Source organism: Micropterus dolomieu, linkage group LG08, assembly GCF_021292245.1.
Source record: "Micropterus dolomieu isolate WLL.071019.BEF.003 ecotype Adirondacks linkage group LG08, ASM2129224v1, whole genome shotgun sequence".
Classification (NCBI taxonomy): Eukaryota; Metazoa; Chordata; class Actinopteri; order Centrarchiformes; family Centrarchidae; genus Micropterus; species Micropterus dolomieu.
This window is the reverse complement of record NC_060157.1, coordinates 25,531,603-25,552,535: the sequence shown is the minus strand read 5'-3', so window position 1 is coordinate 25,552,535 and position 20,933 is coordinate 25,531,603. Positions and strand designations below refer to the sequence as shown.

The following is a 20,933-nucleotide window of genomic DNA, read 5'->3' as shown; positions in this document are numbered from 1 at the left end:
GTATATATATTTTCTATTATAATTTTTGTACAGTCCCTAACAGTCAAACACCTTTAACGGTCTTGTATGTAGGAGGCTGTTCTGTACTGTATATGATTTTGTAAAAGCATGACTGTCTCACACGCAAAATATAATATTACACAAGTACAAAGACACATGGCCATATTCTCAAACAAATGACTGTAGACCACCTGAGAGCAGCCACTTGAAAAGACTGGATGTAGTTGATTTGTTGCTCCAGCACACATTGTGCATCCATCAGGGGAAGGTATAACCACAACACAGATGTTAACATTGAAATATGTGCAGTGTTCATCTCTGATATTACGTCAACAATTCAGCAAGCAAAGCTGTAGTTATCCACTCCCCTTCAATTGAAGGTACAGTGTTTTGCAATGTGAAAGGACAGCAGACACTGTGGACTTACGTGGATATACGGCTGATTATGCTTAAATCCTCTATTTATATTCCATGGTTATTATTTTCCATTATAATGTGGCTGGTTTCATAATTACTCCTTCATTGTGCCTTTTGCAGTGGTTTCTTCTTCTTTTACTATTAACATGTATAATATATTCTGCACGCTCTGTATATATATAAACTGGTGTACACAAATAAATGCAATGATTCAGGAGAAGAGTCTTTAATGTGATGCCATATTAACTAATAATTATAATTTTTGTTTAATAAACGTGTGTTTGGGAACTAAATGAAAAAGCAGTGCATATTTTTTTCACATTGCTTTTTTGCTTTTTTCGGGATGACTAATTTATTTGTGCAGATAATCTACTGCTTTGAACTTCAGTGTATCTTGAATGTAAAAGCTTTTATTATAATTTTTCTAGTGAAGGACTTGTGATTTTTATTTTAATATATGATTCAAATGATTATGTTTTGTGCATTATTTTGGAAATAACCATGTGTTTTGTGGACCAAAATCCTAAAATCTGAAAAGGAATATTCTCAAGTATTCGCATAATTTAGAAATTTCATGATTTGGTATCATTCATTCAGAGAGAACTGTGAGCAACAATACCTGGTAGAATACTTATAAAGAGAGGTGATATGCGACAATAGGGAATCAATTCCCCTCATTATATATAAATTCATAGGGATATGGACGTTTTTGTGTTTTCCTTTATCTATATAAAGCCCTTTGCATATTTTGTTAGATGATTGGTTGAATGCAACTGTGTGAAATGTTTCAAATAAAGTGTTTTAGAAACAAACATACTCGTGTTTTATTTATATAACAGCCAACACGATTTAATGAAATTTTTTTACACATTATGTTTATTTATGGGTGTGTCAAATAAAAAAAAATTATCAATCGAAAATCATAGTACGTCTGCGACGTCACTAATGACACGTATTCAAAATGGCGGCCGCGGCTATGGTAAGTGGAAAAAAGCGAACTCTGTTTCTCCAAACTACACATTTCCTGGGGTCTTCCCAAGTCATCTCAGACACAGTGCTGTGATTCTGACAGAGTAGATGTCTACTTTAGGCGATAAACATTTTAACGTTGATGGGGTATGAATGTAACAGGAGTTCGCTTCTGTTTGTGTGTTGACGATTCTGCTAACTGCCTGCTGGAGTTAGCTAGCTGTCGTTAACGTTACCTAGCTTGGCTGTCAGTGAGCTGTGGCTAGAAAAACGGATTTGTATTAATTTGTCTGATATACAAATTGTGCTGACTGAGCGTGACAAGCCACGTGCTCTGTTGTTAGACTGTCATTTGCTGTCCGATAAAGACAAATCAGCTAGTCGAACTTTAGCTAAACATTAGCTGTTAGCTGCTCTGTCAGGCAGCGTCAGTTTGAGGTTGTTTTAAGTTAGTGTGGAAAGATGTCAAGATCACTGCAGCAGATAAGCTACAAAAGACAATTTTAATGTGAACAACTTGTGCTGGTGACTTTACTGTTAGACAAATTAAATGTCGTTTAGGTAAGAAGCCACGCTTGCTAATTTTCTTCATTGCCATAGCCTAACTTAAGTCACAGCGCCGATAACTTGCATGTGCTCCCCTTGTTCATTGTTTTCCGGTATTGGATCACTTAATCATAATTGGGCTTTTTGACAGTGAACAGCAGAAAATGACTGTAATGTCAAAATGAACACATGTATCTTAAAGACAATGTAATTACGAAACATCAGCGGTGCCCTCTTTGTCTTTCAGTTAGATTTTAGCAGAGGCATCTTCGGCAGTAACTAACGTTACAGACTTGACTCTTTTAGAAAAGGCTAATCTGTATCTGCTTTGCACACCAGGACACTGCAGATTCCTTCAGTCCACAAGTTGCTGCTTATCTTTTAGTCCAGTGCTTTGCATGTTAGCTCGCTGCCATTTGTGTGTGTGAAGGGGTTGAGAGGTTAATTTTATTCCAAACTAGAGTAATTTGGATAAAATCACTATATAAATGCAACTACAACTCCATGTAAATGTTTGATTAGATTAAATTGTGGACTCTTACTTGGCCACTCTAGGTCATAAACATTGTTGTCAATCCAATTGTCTGTTGTTAAAGTTTTATTTGAGGTGTTTCTCACTGCTGAGACACCTGAACAAAAGTTATATGCACAGTGTCTCTCATCTCCACATGTCCACAGGCTTGTATGACTGATTTTTATCACAGATTTCTTCTCACAGGGACACTCAGTTTTCAACGACAGTCTTTATCTATTTATAAAAAATGCTATACTATGCACTTGGGAATAATTTCTTCCCCTGATTATTACTTTTCAAATCTTGGATTTGTTTAAAATGCTGCTTTGATGTGATTATGTAGTGATTGTTTATTTGCATTATTTGCATTTGCTAGGCAATTTAAAGTGCTTTATATAAATTGTATACATAAAATACAATTTATTTTTAAAGAGTAAAATTGAAAAAAAGTTTTTGTTCGATGGATTATGAACAATCAGGCTTTTCACCTTCTGCTTTTTTTAAAAGGTTTGACTGGTATCTCTCACACCAGTCAAACCTGATCCTCTATATCGTACGATATTTAATTTCTCTTATTCATGATCATCACCGTGAAACCACTTTGTTTGCACTACAATCTTGGTAAAATCAGTCAAAACGGTGGAGATAAACCTCCTTAAAAATGTACTCTGCCCTGCTCAGACCTCATGTAATGAATTTTGATGTGACATTGTGGAGGTAAAAACCTGTTACAGATCACCTTTGACACGTTTTTGTGTAAGCAGTTGCGTCATGAAAGGGACATGTGAGGAAGTAGTTTCGGGTTTGTTTGGACTGGAGGAAGGGCTTGAAAATGATTGGATGCACACTCTGCTGTCAGTACACACACCAACTGTCCTTCTCTTTCTCTTCTAACTTGAAGCTCAGCATTGTCTGCACCTCCTTGACAAATGTATAGTATCTGTAGTTTCTTCTTCAAGTCTTTGGTGTCTCTGTGTGGCTATCACGTTTACAATGTGTTTGTCTTGCATACACGCTCTGTGTTGTAAAACATTTGGTTGTGTCTGTGTTGTAGGAGACATTGTTTTCAAGTATTGAATCACATAATCATAAATAATATGTTTGACTTTGAACAGTAAAAAAATACGCTGCGATTTCAAAATGAACCCATGTATCTTAAAGACAAAGTAATCACAGAAAATTAGCAAGTACCCACTGCATTTTGATGTGACATTGACTTACACACAACAAAGTAACAAAACTTTTGTTACAATGTGTTTGTCTTGCATACACTCTGTGTGTGGTAAAACACTTGGTTGTGTCTGTGTTGCAGGAGACGTGGTGGGCCTTGCTGCTGCTGTCCTTGTTACCTGTGGTCCGGCCCTTCTATGTTCCCGGAGTCGCTCCCCGGGACTTCCATGAGGGTGACACAGTAGATATTAAGGTATGGCTAAATTTAATTTGATCAACATTTCACAGATTTGCACAATTAGCTGACATTGTGAAGGTCCTGGGTTTAAACCCAACTGGAGCCTTTCGTTGTGGTGTTCTTCTAATCTTGCCATATTCATGTGAGTCCAATCCCCACACCAAAAACCTGGATGTTAGGATGCTTTCACATCTGTATTTTATTTTATTTGGTCAAGACTAAGGAATAAAATTATGCATTGTTGTCGTTTCTGGTCTGTTTCATGTTTCCATTGACTTAGTGCAAATGTTGTAGTGGTGTTAGCGGGTATGTTTTTACTATTTGTAGTAGCTTGTTTCTTATTTTACCTCTTTAATTGTACTTCATCTTCCACCTTATTTAAGTATTCACTCACTTGTTGAATTTGGCTCATTTCCCTTCAGTTCTATTCACAGTCACAGACCTAATGTTCCTCTGCTGCAAACACATCAATGTGCTCCTCTTCTTACCGTCTCTCTCTCCCTGTATGTCTGCTCCAGTGACTTTCTCCATCAGGAGTAGGCTACATTATATAAAGTCATCTGGACATTTCCTCATGCGATTCCATTCGCAGCAACAGCTGCACTGCATGTGGAGGAGGCGTGTTGACAACATAGCCTATCGGAATGAATCCAATGTGGTAGCCGTGGTCTGTGCTTGTAAAATATCCACCGTGTCAGTGACTTGTAACGTAATAACAACTGTTTCTCTGCAAAATGCTAAAATGGGTCACCAAATATACCTGAACGGCCGTTAATATACCTGGGCGGCCCGCCCATGTAAAGTCTGCGTGTGACTGAACCGTTGTTCTTTTTACAAGCCAGGTCTTCAGCAGTGTCGACCGGCACTGTGTCTCCCTCCATGTTGTTAGAGAGTTTATGTGCTAGAGGAGCTGCACACAGAGGCAGAGGGAGGGGGCGGGGTTTAGCGGTGAGGGACAGAGGGACGGAGACAAGCAAATGCTGGCAGGACTTTACGGAAACATATATTAATTAACTCAACGTTAAACTATATTGGTATAAATTAGGTATTGTCTAATTTTATATTTCTTTTGAAATATTACTTCATAATACCGATATACCGTCCAGCCCTACAGTTGCATCACTATTTTTTAGCTATCAGCTTTTAAATTTAGCTTGAGGTTGTTAAAGGCATGTGCTAGTTAACAATAAAATTAATACTGCACTCAAAAATACATCTTTTGAATGAACGTTTCTGCAGCAGCAGAACGGTGTGCATTGCACTCATCTTTGCAGCTGATTTGCTGTTAACAAGGCATATAATTTATCTAGTGACAGAGTAGCTTACGGCCAGTACTGCAACACTACTCCAACCAGCCAGTACTCCAACGGGTCAATCTGACACAATATTTTTATACAAAGAAAGGAATAACTTCATGTAGTACATTCGCCGAATTTACAAGAGGAAAAACTCACAAATCTCTGGGGCGAATTGGCAACCACCTCGAATTACTCACGCGCAGGTTTGGAGGACAGAGATCGCATGTCAATAAGGATAACAAGAATGCATTAAAAATACCAGCTGTAAACACAAAGCAAGATCGGATCATTAATATTCTGATATCGTATCTGGATGCAGATTACATTTTAAACCCAGTTTCACAATAAATGGTGATGTGGGCTCATAACGTAAAGTAACATGGCTTTTAACGTTAAGCTACCTAGCTATCTATCTAGCTTACTGAGACGAGTCTTCATCATCCTGAGACCCAGTGTGTGTGTGTTCCCATGTCAGGATTGTAAATGTTGCAGTGCAGAGTAAAACACTCTCACAAGTTGGAGGTTGTGAAGGTGTTAAAGTTATCATTGCTGATGTTGCTACTTTTCACCTAACCAGTAAGCGAACGGTGTCGCTAGGGCCTGATGATGTCACAAACAAATCAATTAAATTTGTTGTCAGCTAATTTCATCATCTGTTTTCATCGATCACGTCAATTATAACGGGTAACTCCTCCATTGGATAGTTTTAGTTATTGTCATCTCGCATCATCAGTGGTGCTACATGGACCCATGTGGAGAAGACAAATCCTGGAGACTAACGGCAACATTTCACTCACTGATTCATTGAAGAACATACACAGATTAGTACACAAACACATCACACCTCTGTTTGAACCCCTATTTGACTTTTTAATTGAGATTGAAAACCATCAGACCAAGTTGTTATGAGTATAGTTTTGTATATGACTATATCTGTGACCCAGTCGGTCAGTCAAATTATTTGTTTTTTCAGGCAGTGAAGCTGACCAGCTCCCGTACCCAGCTTCCTTATGAATACTACTCCCTGCCTTTCTGTAAGCCGGAATCTGTTTTTTACAAGGGAGAGAACCTGGGTAAGTGGACTGCTGCTGACGTGTGTGGAATGTAGAAGTTTCTCTAAATATATTACTTCTTATCGGCATTTTTTTCAGGAAATAAATGTTTTCTTACATTTAGCTTATTGTCAGTTTTTATTTTTCCAAATGTTTTTATAATATATTTTTATAATTTTTTTTATAATTCTCTTTTGTAGGTGAGGTTTTACGTGGGGACCGTATTGTGAATACACGTTACAATGTTGAGATGAGCAGGGACAAGAAATGTGAGATGGTGTGCAGCAAGAAAAAGCTCAGCGTGGAAGAGAGCAAGCTGATTGCTGAGCGAATCCAGGAAGAGTATTATGTTCACCTGTGAGCAACCCTACCTCATTGTTGTTACCAGGGGAATCCCCCAGAATGCTAATATTGACCTACTGCTGGAGGAATACCATGCATTACTTAATTTTTTCTTCTGTGACTCCAGACTCTTAAGTCTAAAGCTAATTGATCACCTCCCTGTGCCTTTCAGTATTGCAGATAACCTGCCAGTTGCCACCAGGTTAGAGTTTTACCCCAACAGAGAGGCAGGAGTGGAGGAGGAGCAGAAGAAGGACGTGGTGAGAGATGTCCAGTTTGAGCATGGCTACAGACTGGGCTTTGTCGACAACAACAAGGTAGACATTATATAGTATCGTAAGGTGGTGGTTTTGGTGATATTTTAATGAACATCTGATACAAACTGTGGTCCCCTGCTAAGATTTGCAGAAAACTGTTTTTTTCATAAAATATTTAGAAATTTAAATGTGTAAAACCATGAAACAATGAGTGCTGAAGGGTACTAATTTATGTCTCTCCCTCAGTTTTATCTGCACAACCACCTTTCCTTCATCCTGTACTTCCACAAGGAGAAATTGGAGGAGGGGCAAGTTCACAACTACAGGGTGGTGCGATTTGAGGTTGTACCCCAAAGTGTAAAAGTTGATGGTAGGTGTCAACACACTCTTTTTGAATAGATTGAGGACGTAATTTTTCTGATCTTTGGTGATGAAAAACTATTTGAGTAGAAGGAAGACTTACAAGTGTGGCAGTAAAAATTGTTAGCACTTGCTTGTAATATTTACTCTGTCTTTATTTATTCTCAGATCTGAAAGCTGTGGAAAGTGACAAGACTTGCACCTTGCCTGAGGCCAGTGGCTCTGCCCCGCAGGAGATTGACCCGACCAGAGAGAACGAGGTCCTCTTCACCTACTCTGTCCACTGGCAGGTCAGTGACTGCTGCATGGATTCTCAATAGGCGTCTTTCCGTCAACGTTTTTTATGCACTTTTTGAAGTATTGCTTTAGAATAGGTTGATGGAAACGGCAATATTTGAAAAAAGTTTTTAAGGTCACTTGAGGCGGTCAAAAAAAAAGTTATTGCACTAAGTGGGAGATGGAAACACTTTTGCCGAATAAGTTCTGAATGTCTGATCAGCTGTCTCCGCTGTCGGCGTCTTGCCGGATGTTCCCCTAATGTGCCGAGACATGGCTGGTAGCAACGTGGCCTGCTTGAAACACCTGAGGACCTCTCTCTATTTTTCTAAGATCAGTGGCCCTCAGGTCTATGCGACTGGTTTTGTTTCTGGTTTGGGACCCATACGTCTTGTTTTTTACAGCCATGTGTAACGTCAACTACTGATATAACTACGCTTGCTGAAGCCTGGTTTATTCGCTCCAAACCAGATGATGGAAACACCTATTTTGCACTTCTTTTTTTTTTTCTTTTTTGCGACATTTCAAAAGTCCGCTTAAAATTCAAATGACAATCAGATGGAAACATGGCTAATGATTTAAATATCTTGTAACCCGGAGTCTGACCAGTCTGTAACCTTCAATAAATTCCTAAGGATTAATTTTAAATCAAAACATGATGTGTGATTGGCTACTTGTAATGATCTCGGTGCAGGCTGTCTTTTATTCCTGTATGATCCTTTGTGTATTTTGAATTCAGTGTGCTAGAGAACTACAAAGTCAAAACAGTAGAAACTCTGGCTGCCGTTGTTTATTAATTGCCAAGCAACAAGGTCAAATGATCAGTTCTGTAGGATATGTGGTTGAACAAAGCTAGATAAATACAGAGGAAGGACTGCTGAGCCTCATCTCTCGTCTGTGCAGGAGAGCGAGGTGAAGTGGGCGTCTCGGTGGGACACGTACCTGACCATGAGCGACGTCCAGATTCACTGGTTCTCCATTGTCAACTCTGTGGTGGTTGTCTTCTTCCTGTCTGGTATGTCCAATTTTTGAGAAAATCCTGCTCATCTTAACGCTCATGTCCATACACAACACACACACAGCACACCTAATGTCTTTAACTGACTTTTTGTGAATTAAAACACAGCCTCGGCCTTTGGAAACTTTTAAAGCTTGTGAATGTGATGTAAATCTTTTGAATCTGTATATTATGTCATATATTATAAATAGAATAGATCTATATTCGTGATGACCGCATGTGAAATGTTGTGGTTTCTGTTGTTTATCTGACTGACATCCTTCTCGTTCCGTGCCTTTTCTCTCAGGTATTCTGAGTATGATCATTATCAGGACCTTGAGGAAGGACATTGCTAACTACAACAGAGAGGATGACATAGTAAGAAAATACGTACCTGCCAAAAGATAGAAAGCATAAAGCAAAGATAATTTGTATAGACAAGAATGAACAAATTTTAAGTAAACTTGATGTTTATTGAATGAGTATGTTCCAGCCACTTGACTACATTTTCTCCTTCCTAACAAGGAGGACACCATGGAGGAGTCAGGATGGAAGAATGTCCATGGTGACGTCTTCAGGCCGCCTCAGTATCCCATGATCCTCAGCTCTCTGCTGGGCTCAGGGATCCAGCTTTTTTGCATGATCCTCATTGTCATCTGTGAGTTTGTTTTCTGTATTGTCAGTTCCCTATAGATCTGGAGAGGACAGGAAGGTGGTGCATGTTGCACGGCTGAAGCCCTGTTATCCCACTGGAGAAGAAGGGCCCCTTGGACATTTTTAATGACAGTGTTTCCCCTTAGAACATGGACAACAGCTAGATGTTCTTTGTCTGAAAGAGTGTAAAGGTCTAAACGTTAACATGAACGCAAACATATTGGATTGCTTTCGATACCAAAATCAAGGTAATCGTTTGATTAAGACGTACCATGGTTCACATTAACCAGACACCAGTTACCTTGTATCATGTGTTGATATGAGTCCACAAGAATGTGTGATTGTCTAAAATCACTTGGTTGTTTTTTTTATTGTTCGTAACATTGATTAACATACACAATTTTTTGGCTGGCGCAGTGACTTCCTGGAGTTGTTGCCACAGTGAGGTTTCTAGGCAACCACAGGAGACTCCCAAGAATTCACTGGCCCAGCCAAGAAATGGTTCCAGCACATAACCCCCTCCAAAACCACATCTTAGCATTTTTACATCTCTGTTGTCATGTTGATTACACAAAGAGAGATATTACATGTTAATACAAAGCTTTGGAAGTGTTGGTATGATGATTTCATAGTCAGGCTAGCGATTTCCCTCAGTTTCCAGTCTTTATGCTAAGCTAAGAGAATTAGGCTAGCTTTATATTTAGTGTACAGAAATGAGTGGTATCAGTCTTCTCATCTAACTCTCTGCATTATTCCCTTTTAAATTGTTTCTTAATTACTGCATAAAACTGGAAATATTCAGGTTGCTTAAATTTGTGTAATAGTGTACGATTATCAGTGTAATCTGTGAAACGTTCTAACCACCACGTGTTTCTGTGTGGGTGTTGTAGTTGTTGCCATGTTGGGCATGTTGTCTCCGTCCAGTAGAGGAGCCTTGATGACCACTGCTTGCTTCCTCTTCATGTTCATGGGGTAAGAGCCACATTCTTCTCTGTGATCCTCATCAAGAAAATCCCAAAGATGTGAGGAATTAGGATGTAGCCTAGTGCTACATCTAGTAGTGCATTTCTTTTATTTTACTCTTGCTTTCTCCTGTGCATGTTTCCCCTCCAGTGTATTTGGTGGCTACTTTGCTGGCAGACTGTACCGCACCCTTAAGGGCCATCGGTGGAGAAAAGGTGCATTTTGTGTAAGTCAACAATAAATTACATGCTCAATGTAAAAAAAATAAAATATTGCGCCTCATCACTCCTGAGTAGGAAATGTACTTATTTTGCAATGCTGCATACACAGTGTTTGTTTGGAGTTCTGCAAGCAAGGCTTATGTTGTTTGTTTTGTCTCCTCTGTAGACAGCAACTTTGTATCCTGCAGTGGTTTTTGGAATCTGCTTCATCCTCAACTGTTTCATCTGGGGTGAACACTCCTCCGGGGCGGTGAGTATCATGACACAGGATATACACTGAATGTATGTATTCAATGTGTAGCAAATTAAGAAACTGGAAGCTAGAAGGCTAATTACTTTATTGTAATGGTGAAGTTAATGTAATGGTTGTAGCCGATCACACAAAATCACTTTTAACATGTTAACGTCAGACCATGTTTTGAGAGAGAAAATAAATAAAAAATGAAAAAATTCCTCTGCAATAAAACACCACACCCATGCTCATTCCAGGACACTCAGGGGTTTTGCTGCTATGCCCTCCCTTGGTCTGGCTTAAACACACCATATTTATTGAAATGTTCATCTGTGACAGTGACCTGCCAAAACCTAGTGTAACAGAAGCACCAAAAACTAGTATCAGTTAGACAGAATATCTAACTTAGTTAGGTTTGCTTAACAGTAGCTAATATTAGCAACCATAATCTACTGGTCATATTAGGCCATGGAAGGCTGTAGCAGGAAAAAATACTGAGTGTATTTAAGTGAGCAATGGTGTGTTTATCAATTTATGAATTCCCCTTATCATTTAGGAAAGGAAGAATTAGTTAGTTATTCTCTTAAAAGTTACACTTTTTTGTGTTTTGTTGAATATCCAAAATCTATCATTTGCATTTGTTTTCAGCAATATATTTACCTGCCATATTGTACAACAATATTTAATTAGCACGTGACTTAGCCAGGTATCACTGGTCAATGTTATTTTTCAATGAAATGGCAACAGAGACCATCCCATCCGATACTCGGTGTCCATGAGTAAATGATCGCAGTGTGTGACTTGTAAAAAAAAACCTGACTACTGCATTTGTTGATTTGGACTGTTATAATTTCTATGGATAACCGGTAGAGCTGGCCCGAATGTAATTTTTTGAGCTTCGATAGTAATTAAGAGCGAATAATCGAAGCTTCACCCCCCGCAGCGGCGCTCAGCGGTCCCGTTATGGCGATTGTTTAAACGTGTGTTGATAAGTATGCTGTAATTCCAGGAGCTACAGCTATGTATTTAATAGATAGAAGCAGAACAGCAGAAGAAGAATGCCCGATAGGTTCTGCTGAGTGAGGGGCGATCAGGTGGGGGAGAGATAACGGCGGCATGGGTGCGCAAGTCTGTGTGCATGTGTGTAAGAGAGAGCGCTCCGTTTATTTATTCTCATAGCTAGGCTAACTGAGTGATAATTACCAAATGTTTGTTTTTAACTTTGTTATGGCAAGGCTAGCAGACCCAAGTGCAGGACTAAGAAAGGGAGAAATATTTATTGCAGGTTAAAAGGATCGGATTTTGAGCAGCAGAAGAGCGAGGCAGAGTGAAAATCAATGCGTGCCGAACCGGGTTGGTGGCTGCTGTACAGAGCAGGGGGAACCGTAGCTGAGAGTCCAGAGTGAGAGAGTCTGATCTGAGCAGGTCCAGAGCCGAATCCGGGAATAGTTTAGCCAGGCGTTATTATGCAAAATTCACTTTTAATTTTAATTATAGCGACAAAATGCTCTTCGTCTACAATAAGCCTAATATAATTAGGCTGATTTAAATGCGTTCATTGTGTTGCTGTTTGTTTCCAGCCTACAGTTTGATACTGATTAATTTTAAAATGTAGGAAATTTGACTGTTTTGATCTGTAATGAAATTAAGCAACTGTAAAATTAATAAACACCATAACTTCCACACTACTGCTGTCATCACTCAGTTGAAAGTGCTCCCACACAGCTAAGGGGCTTCATTTCGTTTTCCCTTTGATGTGAACTGGAGTGTTACTTTCACTGCTGCCGGCGGAGGTCAGGCGTGCGAAAAAAAACCTCATAATTGAAAATCGATTATGTACCCAACGGTCGAATATTTGGGTCCAGCCCTAATAACCGGTTATATGGAGATACATTAGAGGTGCTGGTACATTACACAGGGTTTCAGATTATCAGGACAGTCACATGGATTGTTAAACATTGTTTCTGTCTTCGTGCTCCCTTTTCTCACTACTTCAGGTTCCCTTCACCACCATGCTGGCCCTGCTGTGTATGTGGTTCGGTATCTCCATGCCCTTGGTCTACCTGGGCTACTACTTTGGCTTCCGCAAACAGCCGTATGATAACCCAGTACGCACCAATCAGATCCCTCGGCAGGTCCCAGAGCAGCGCTGGTACATGAACAAGTTTGTAGGGTGAGTGTTTAACCAATCTAACAATCTGCTCTTAATCTTTGGCCAGTTAGAGCTATGGCTGATGGTTAAATAATAGGGTTTGGACCTTTGAGTTGAGGCGTTGTTTGCTTGATAAAATGTTTCCTTTTCTTTCCACTAGAATCCTGATGGCTGGGATCCTGCCATTTGGTGCCATGTTCATCGAGCTCTTCTTCATTTTCAGTGTGAGTACAACTGCTCTGCTCTAAATGTATTGAGATCAGTTCATGGCACCTCTTCTCATGACAACATCAAAATGTGTGTGTCACCACCTACAGGCCATCTGGGAGAATCAGTTCTATTACCTCTTTGGCTTCCTGTTCCTGGTCTTCATCATCTTAGTGGTCTCCTGCTCTCAGATCAGCATAGTCATGGTTTATTTCCAGCTGTGTGCAGAGGTAAGTTCAGCCTGTCTGCTGTGCTTGCATGTGTGTAGCTCAGCATTGCCTTTGGTCAAACAGACTCACAGTAAGTAGTATGTTGTTCCTCTGTAACTACTTTAGTGTAGTTTGGCCATCCATCAGTTTGCAGGCCTGATTAATTAGGGATGTTGTTTCTTATGTTTTTCACAGATCAAGTAGTCCTACTCACACATTCTCCTGTCAGGCTCTCGGAGGTGCTCAGAATTTTTTTTTTTTCTGTCTGTTAGCATTTTCCAGAAAGTTTCTTTTTCTTTTTTTTAGCTCCTCATCATCCGTGGCAATTCTTGGCTGCTTGACAGATGAGTTGGACCCATAGTGTTTCTGCTGTGGAAGTTAACAGGAGCTTTTCTTTCCACTGCTGAAGGAAGATTTATATTGTCCATAGCAATAAAACATGTTACATAACCCTTCATAAACTCCTGTAGGTTAAACTGACTTTTTAAACACTTTTAGGGCAGACTAACTGTTAGATTAGAGAACGGACACATACAAATCTATTACTTGTACCCACCCCTAATATTAATATCTCTGTTGTGGATAAACATCCACAAATCCACTTAACCATGGAAACCGACAACTATCACTGGTTTCTATGATTTCTTTTTTTATGTGCAAACAGCATGTCTAGTAGCTAAAAAATGTGACTTTATGTGGTGCAGATTGCCCAAAATGTAAACAATGATGTAAAGGTTAAAACCAGGACTCCATAGCAACATTGAACTTCCTGCTCGCTTGAATTCTAGGAACTGTATTTCCATAAATCAAAACATGTTTACCCAAAATAGAGGTAAGAAAAACAAGTACAACAGGAATTACCAAATCTCTTTTTTGTTTTTTAGACTGAGCAAAAAGCTGAAGTTTCAAAGGGTTAAAAGAGAGAACTAAAAAGACAAAGGATTCTGAAGGAGGATGTACACCTGTCGGATCAGTTTAATAACAAAAGGCATTACTTACAACTTGTAATCCATTGATTGACCATTCTGTTTAACAAAGTATGTTCAGTGTTTCCAGTGTGACGAAAGTCCTGCAGTATTTTATAAAACAAGTATTGATTGTTCCATTATGGTGAGTTAGAAACACCATAATCCAGCAGTAAACAGCCCTGGGCCCCGTTTCAGAAAGCGGGATTAGTGAAAATTCTGAGTATGTTAAGCCTGAGATGAGGGAAACTCTGGGTTTTCCATTTCAGAGAGCGAGATCAGATAATCGCTAGATCAGTAACTCCAGCAACTCCTCGGGAGGAGGTTAGGTTCACAAGATAAGTTGGAAAACCGTCAGGTTCTCTCTGACTCCTCATTTCCTCATTCATTCTATCAAAGCACATATCTGGACACATTTACATCTTTCACAATAATGACTGTTTAATATGCAGGCTAACCTATAAAACTGATCAATGAACAGTAATCTTTCATATTGTAGTCGCACTGATTGGAACATTCATAGTTATGTGTTTTGACAGTATTAATAAAATACGAAATGAGCAAGATTATATTAATGTAAAATAGACGTCTAAAACTTTAACCTATTGACACATTTTCCACTGCAAAAAATAATTAATAGGCTAACCTGCTGGGTGTGACTGTGACTTTACAATCACAGGTTCACGAGTAAACTGTGTCTTATATTTGATCTATACCTATTTTCATAATCAGGTAGCCGCTTGCCACCGGCATTTTACCGTCGGGTTACAGCTTAATAAACATAGCCTTCCTATTTAAAATCGAATGTAATGGGCTGTAGCACTTTATCATTCATTAAGGAAATTCCAGTCTGGCAAATGATGAATGAGCAACGCTGTATAGTAGCCTAATAATGTTAACGCATTGATTCTTCTTCCACTCCTGCGTTTTAGAGCCTATCAGGGTCCACGTTGGCAGCATTCATATTTCTAGCTCCAATTAAAATGGAGGCACTGCCTTTATTTACCCGTTGCCATGGTGAATCGTAGTAGCAGAGCTCCATTGATGATGTCTTTTTTTCATCCCCACGCACACGCTTCAATCAGGCTCAACATACTCAGAACTGATTGAACTTATTCTGATCAGCTGTTCTGGAACCGAAAATTCAGAGTTTCCCACCTCAGGCTGGATAAGCTCAGAGTTAAGCCTGCTTTCTGAAACAGGGCTCTGCTGTTGCTACCTGATTCATCTATACACACACACACACTAGTGTTGTAATCAAGACAGCCCAAACCCAGACCAAGTCAAGACCAAGACCAGAGTTTACCGAGACAAGACCAAGACTTTTAGGGGCTGAGAGCAGTCAAGACCAAGACCGAGGGAGGGCGAGACCGAGTCAAGACCAAGACCAGTTCCTTATATTGCATGGCACGCAATTAAATGTGGAACGAGATCTAGGTACTTCACAAATTGATCTGAAAGATCCACATTCCCATTAAAACACCCACATACAAACACTAAGAGCATCGCAGGGAGGGGTGACAGTTGTGAATTAGGGTTATTGGTTGCATTTGAAGCAATATGTTTTGCTTCCAATCAAAGTTATTATGTTAACAAATCAGACAATGCAAGAGCAATTTATTGATATTCCCAAAGTTATGGTCTTGCCTGGTCTTGAAATAAAATCCCGAGTCCTCAAAGACCAAGACGAGACCGAGTGCAAATGCGGTTGAGTCCGAGACGAGACCAAGACTATCAAAAAGTGGTCTTAAGACCAAAACCGGTCTCGAGTACTACAACATTAACACACACATTATGCTGTGTTTTCTCTGCTTCTCCTCTCTGTCAGGACTACCGGTGGTGGTGGAGGACTTTCCTGGTTTCAGGAGGCTCAGCGTTCTACGTTCTCATTTATGCCGTCTTCTATTTTGTCAACAAGGTAAACGCCCCGAGGCAGTTTGAGACATTTCAGATATGCACAACAAAGATCCAAGCTAAAGCAATATATGTCTTTTAGTTGGACATACTATTATTATTTGTAACAATCATTGATGAGATCGTTTTTATCGCTCACTGAATGGAAAAAATTAGGATCTGTGATATCAGGTTATTTAGATTTAGGTCTGAGACTTTAAATATTTGACAAAAAAAACTGCCTTGTGCCTGAAAGATGAGGCAATTTAACTGGCAGGATGAAAATCTGCTATCAAGTTGCATATACATAAAAGTCATGACAGCAATCCTACCAGGTCAGACCTGAAACACTTCCCTAACACTTTTAACCTGGCACAAGTCGGAATTGAATGCTCTTAGATTAACTTGAAAGCTGCAACAGCACATACCATGCATACTGTTTGCCTCGTGCTGTTTATTAGTTTAATTATTATTAATTAGTTAATTAGTAAGCCACAAAACACAGAATAAGTCAACATTAAGTTTTTAAAGAGATGCTTCTCATTGCAGGTCAGTTTATAGAACTTTTTTTTAGGATTTACTGAGAAGTGGGGGTGAGCGCCCCATGTGATCTCCTCAAAACAATTTTTATGACTGACATATGGTTTTTCCTTAAAGTTACCATGTCCCTTGTTTATTTTTAATTTATGAATATGCAAAGATTTTGTAATATTTTTATATTTAGAAGTAAGAAAAGAAAACAAATGTGGACAAATGGAGGGGTGAGTGTTCACTGATGGTGCATTCATGTGGTATCGGAATAATCTGAAGCTTTTTTCCCTCCTTAAATCTTTATTGCAAAAAGAAAAAGAAATTGTACGTGGGACATGAAGAAGCATACAGAACTGTGATTCTGCACAGTGAAGCTCAAACATCAAACTGAAGTAACAGAAAGCAAAACACTGTGACAGGATGGGGTCTTGCTTTTAGAGGCAAAATAGGATTTAAAATCCGTTACTGGCGAAGCCTGTGATAGAACAGAACTTTTTTCTTTCCTCATATCATTACTTTACAATGAACCACTGTTCTTATCAGTGACACCCCCCATCTCGCGCACCATTTCTTTAAATATGTTATACATGAATAAAACCGTAAAAGAGACATCTTTCTGAATAACAACAATCCATTACTTTGATGAAGCCAGCTATGAAATGTATTCCATGACTCTACTAGTGAAGTAACAGTTCAAACATCTTTGCCTTTTTTTCTTTTTTTTTTTCTCAAATTCGTCTCTTGAAGTCCAACAGCTTTATGGAAGTGAATACTATGAGTACCCCTTTAAAAGAAGCAACAAATGGGATGGGAAATGGACAGCATATTGGCATATTGACATTAATTCCACCTCTCTTCTCTTCTCCCCAGCTGGATATTGTGGAATTCATCCCCTCCCTCTTGTATTTCGGCTATACGGCCCTGATGGTCCTGTCGTTCTGGCTGCTAACAGGCACGATTGGCTTCTACGCAGCCTACATGTTCATCAGGAAAATCTACGCTGCGGTCAAGATCGACTGAGTCGTCACTGTCGCTGCTGTTCTCGTTGTTATTGGTTTGTTTTTGTTTTGGGGTTCTTTTTGTTCACATTCTGTTTTTTAATGTATATATTTTTTATTCTTCATGTCCAACAAGCACTGACTTGTGTGTTGAGGGAACGAGAGGGTGGCTTTTACGGCGCAACAGCCCCACCCACTGGCCTCATGCGGAAGAACAGCAAGGTGCCAGAGCTAAACCAGCTGTTTCTCCCTTTCCTTCTCCCCCTCGCTTCTGTCCCCCCCTCCTTTTTCCAGGACAGACGCCCAGAGGGAATTCCCCTCTGATGGGACAGTTAATGTCTTCTGCTGTTTCACCTTTCACACACAACACAGTGGGCCAAAGCTTGTCAAACGATGGTTTCTGCACATTTTCGTTTTGTCTTTTCATTTGTGTTATGAGTCTAACTTAACTAGGTTTTTATTTTTGTCATCGCAGGATTTATCTCTGTCTTAATTTCTTTCAGTCGTCTTCTGGGAAGTTGTTTTCATCTGATTTCCTTACATAAATTCTGTCTTTACTCTTTCCATTGTCTGTTTTCAAATGTGACTTTGGTTTCATTTCAGAGACTTTGGAGATCAGGGAATGAGTCTAAATGTGGTTACGGTGTTAACTTTGTTGTGATGAACTGATGGATGGAAATTATGCTGGGAAGTTCTACATTGTAACACAAGAAAGGTTAAATTAAATGTTCTATTATTTTTTACTCCAGTTTCCATGTCCTGGTGTGACCATGTTAACCACAACTGTATTCAAAATATTAGCTTCTCCTTCCAAAACAATGGCTCTCCTATTAATGTCAAAATATTGGTTCATTTGCTCTAAATGATACAGAACAGCCCTAAATGGGACTATGAACCCGATGCCCTAAAGTAATGGACTGAAGCCACTGCAGATGGAGAAAAGGAAAGGCTACAGTCAACACAGAAATGACAAGGCGGAGCAACCTTGTGTATTTGGAAGTCTACAACACAAATTTGTGTTTGAAGCTTTTCCAGTAGAAACGTACAAAAAAAGTTTTTCCGCACATTAACCATGCCGTCAGTGTAGCCTTAGCAGTGCCGGATCCCTGCTGAACTATGCAGTACTGGAAAGAGAGTGCAAAATTGCTGTTTGTTTCAAAGGACCATTTTTGTTGAGAAATGTATGATACATTTTTGTGTATAATATAAAAAAAAAAAGATTTTTGAAAGCCAGCAAGATCACCTCTGTGTTTCTACCAGTAGTGGTAGATATCATTTTGACAGTGCTTGGGTGTCATGGAATGAAGAGCATTGAAATGTAATCCGCAGTGTTCTTATGAGATCTGTACAGTCAATGTTTTTGTGTAGACTGATACACTTACTCTTGAATAACAGCTCATGTTTTTCCCTTTCTTTTTAATGACATTTTTAGGCTTACAAAAGTGTGGTTCTATTTGTGTTTCATCCAATGTTTTTGCTAAAAAAGGCATTTTGAACCTGATTAAAAATGTTGCTTGACAAGCAACTGAAGCTAAGTGCTTCCCATAGACAACCAATGTATTTTACTGTAGCTAAATTACACAATATATATTAATTAAATGGCACAATAATCATAACATTAAAGCTGCCTGCCTCGGTCAGTCCAAAATCTGTCCCAGCCAACTGTTTCCCATCTTGATGCTGAGCTAACCAGTTGTTGGAGGTAGCTTCATATTTAGTGTCCATCTAACTCTCAGCAAGAGAGCAGTTGAGCGCATTTCCCAAAGCGACAAACTATTCCTTTAAAGACAAGACATACAGATTGACCCTGACCCTGTTCTATATGTATGCTTCCCTGTGAAAGATATGTCCAGCAGAACACTGGTATATAGTTTCAGTAAAGTTAATGGTGGATGGTAGGGGTCAGATTTCAGCCCTAAGAGAATACTCTGAATACAAACAAGCAGCACAGACCTGAAAAGCTACATTTTCATTATGCATCATGTGCTCCTTCTAGACAAATAACTTTTAGGATGAATGGAAAGTAAACTCATGGCATGCAGGCCGCACTTTGAGCCATCTGGGTAAATATTTATTGGATATCACAGTTACAATATGATTACCATCAAATTCTAGTGAAGAACTGATGTGCTTCACTTGATTGGTTTTTAATGGCTGGCGTTTTTTGCACAGAAGTGAAGGTGATGTGTTAGTGCAGGGCTGTACAGAGGAGGGACAGGTGCCTAGATCAACCATCATTCTCCTGGTGCAAAACGAATGAATGACTTGTCCTCCTGTGCCCTCTCCTTCCTTCATTATAATAAAGCCAACCCAACACTTGTTAAGCTATGAATGATCTGCTTGAGGAGCGAGTTACCCCTGCTACTTGCCACACGACAGGACTGCTCTGTTAAGCTCCAGACATTGCTGCCATTCAAATGAGTGTGCTCATGTGCTGACCATTACTTTTTCATTTATTTCCACTCGAACAGACACTCAGATACCATCTCCTATTTACTGTACCACATTCTGCCCCCTGTATTATGTCAAAGAGTTCCTGAGTTGTGACACTCGGCTGCTGTCTTATGTAAGGACAGACAGACACTCCTCTGTGACTGTTGAAGTGCACATGCCAGGGGAGATTTTTTACAGCTAGACTTTTAAGAGGCCTGTGTCACGCGTGCGTATGTATGATCGAGGGGTTTACAATGTAAATAAAAGAAAACAGCTTTGTATTTGTTGCGTTTTGCTGTTTGTGGCGCTCTCTGTAATGATCCTGTCATCGTTTTAGCCAAAAGCATGATGCTCATGATGACTTTCAACGGAACTTGTTTCTGTTAGTTTTCTCTTTTACAGAATGTTACAAAATGTACAGTGACAAAACAATAAAGTTAATGACAAGTTGAATATGAAAATCAGCTTCTATTGTGTTTTTAAAAAAATATTCTCAAGGAGGCACTACACTGATTTTTCAAATGTAGTGAGTTACAGATTACATCAGGGTTATCTCAGTTTGGGCTTGGAGACTTCAGCCGTAGTGGCTGCATGGTTCTGGCAATGGTAAATGGACTTGTTTAGCACCTTTCTAGTCTTCCAACCACTCAAAGCGCTTTACACTACATGTCGCATTCAGACTTAAAGTTACGTTCACACACTTAGGCACTCAGTATGCCCAAGGACAAGCAGACTGGAGGAGCCGGGGATCAAACCGCCAATCTTCCAACCCGTTCGTCCTCCTGAGCCACAGCCCCTACTGTCAGCCTATCAATCGATGAGTCGGTCAGTCCACCACTTTGGTCAAGACTGAAATATCTCAAAAGCTATTTTATGAATTGCCATAAAATTGTGGTATTCATGTTCTCCACAGAGGACTCTTTCCTCCAACACCATCATGACATGGTTGACATTTGTAGTTTTGAGTGAAATTTTTGGACAAACTACTGCTAACATGCAAAACTAAGACAGTGAATAGGGATACCTGCTAAACACCCCT

General features: G+C 39.5%; 1 protein-coding gene across 2 annotated transcripts; it reads left to right on the top strand.

The window, feature by feature from the left end:
• Window positions 1–1,351: 1,351 nt before the first annotated feature.
• Window positions 1,352–20,355, top strand: tm9sf4 (transmembrane 9 superfamily protein member 4). Of its 2 annotated transcripts, none has more exons than XM_046056287.1 (18): window positions 1,352–1,396; window positions 3,759–3,869; window positions 6,126–6,225; window positions 6,405–6,561; window positions 6,719–6,863; window positions 7,050–7,173; window positions 7,332–7,453; window positions 8,343–8,454; window positions 8,744–8,814; window positions 8,962–9,094; window positions 9,981–10,062; window positions 10,204–10,279; window positions 10,441–10,524; window positions 12,504–12,679; window positions 12,819–12,882; window positions 12,976–13,095; window positions 15,868–15,957; window positions 17,334–20,355. In XM_046056287.1, exons 1-18 carry the CDS (start codon window positions 1,379–1,381, stop codon window positions 17,481–17,483), a joined length of 1,935 nt encoding a protein of 644 aa, XP_045912243.1. In that variant the 5' UTR covers window positions 1,352–1,378; the 3' UTR covers window positions 17,484–20,355. The 2 variants fall into 2 exon arrangements, with proteins under 2 accessions (XP_045912243.1, XP_045912242.1); XM_046056286.1 differs by lacking the exon at window positions 1,352–1,396 and adding an exon at window positions 1,480–1,533.
• The last annotated feature ends 578 nt before the right edge of the window (window positions 20,356–20,933 follow it).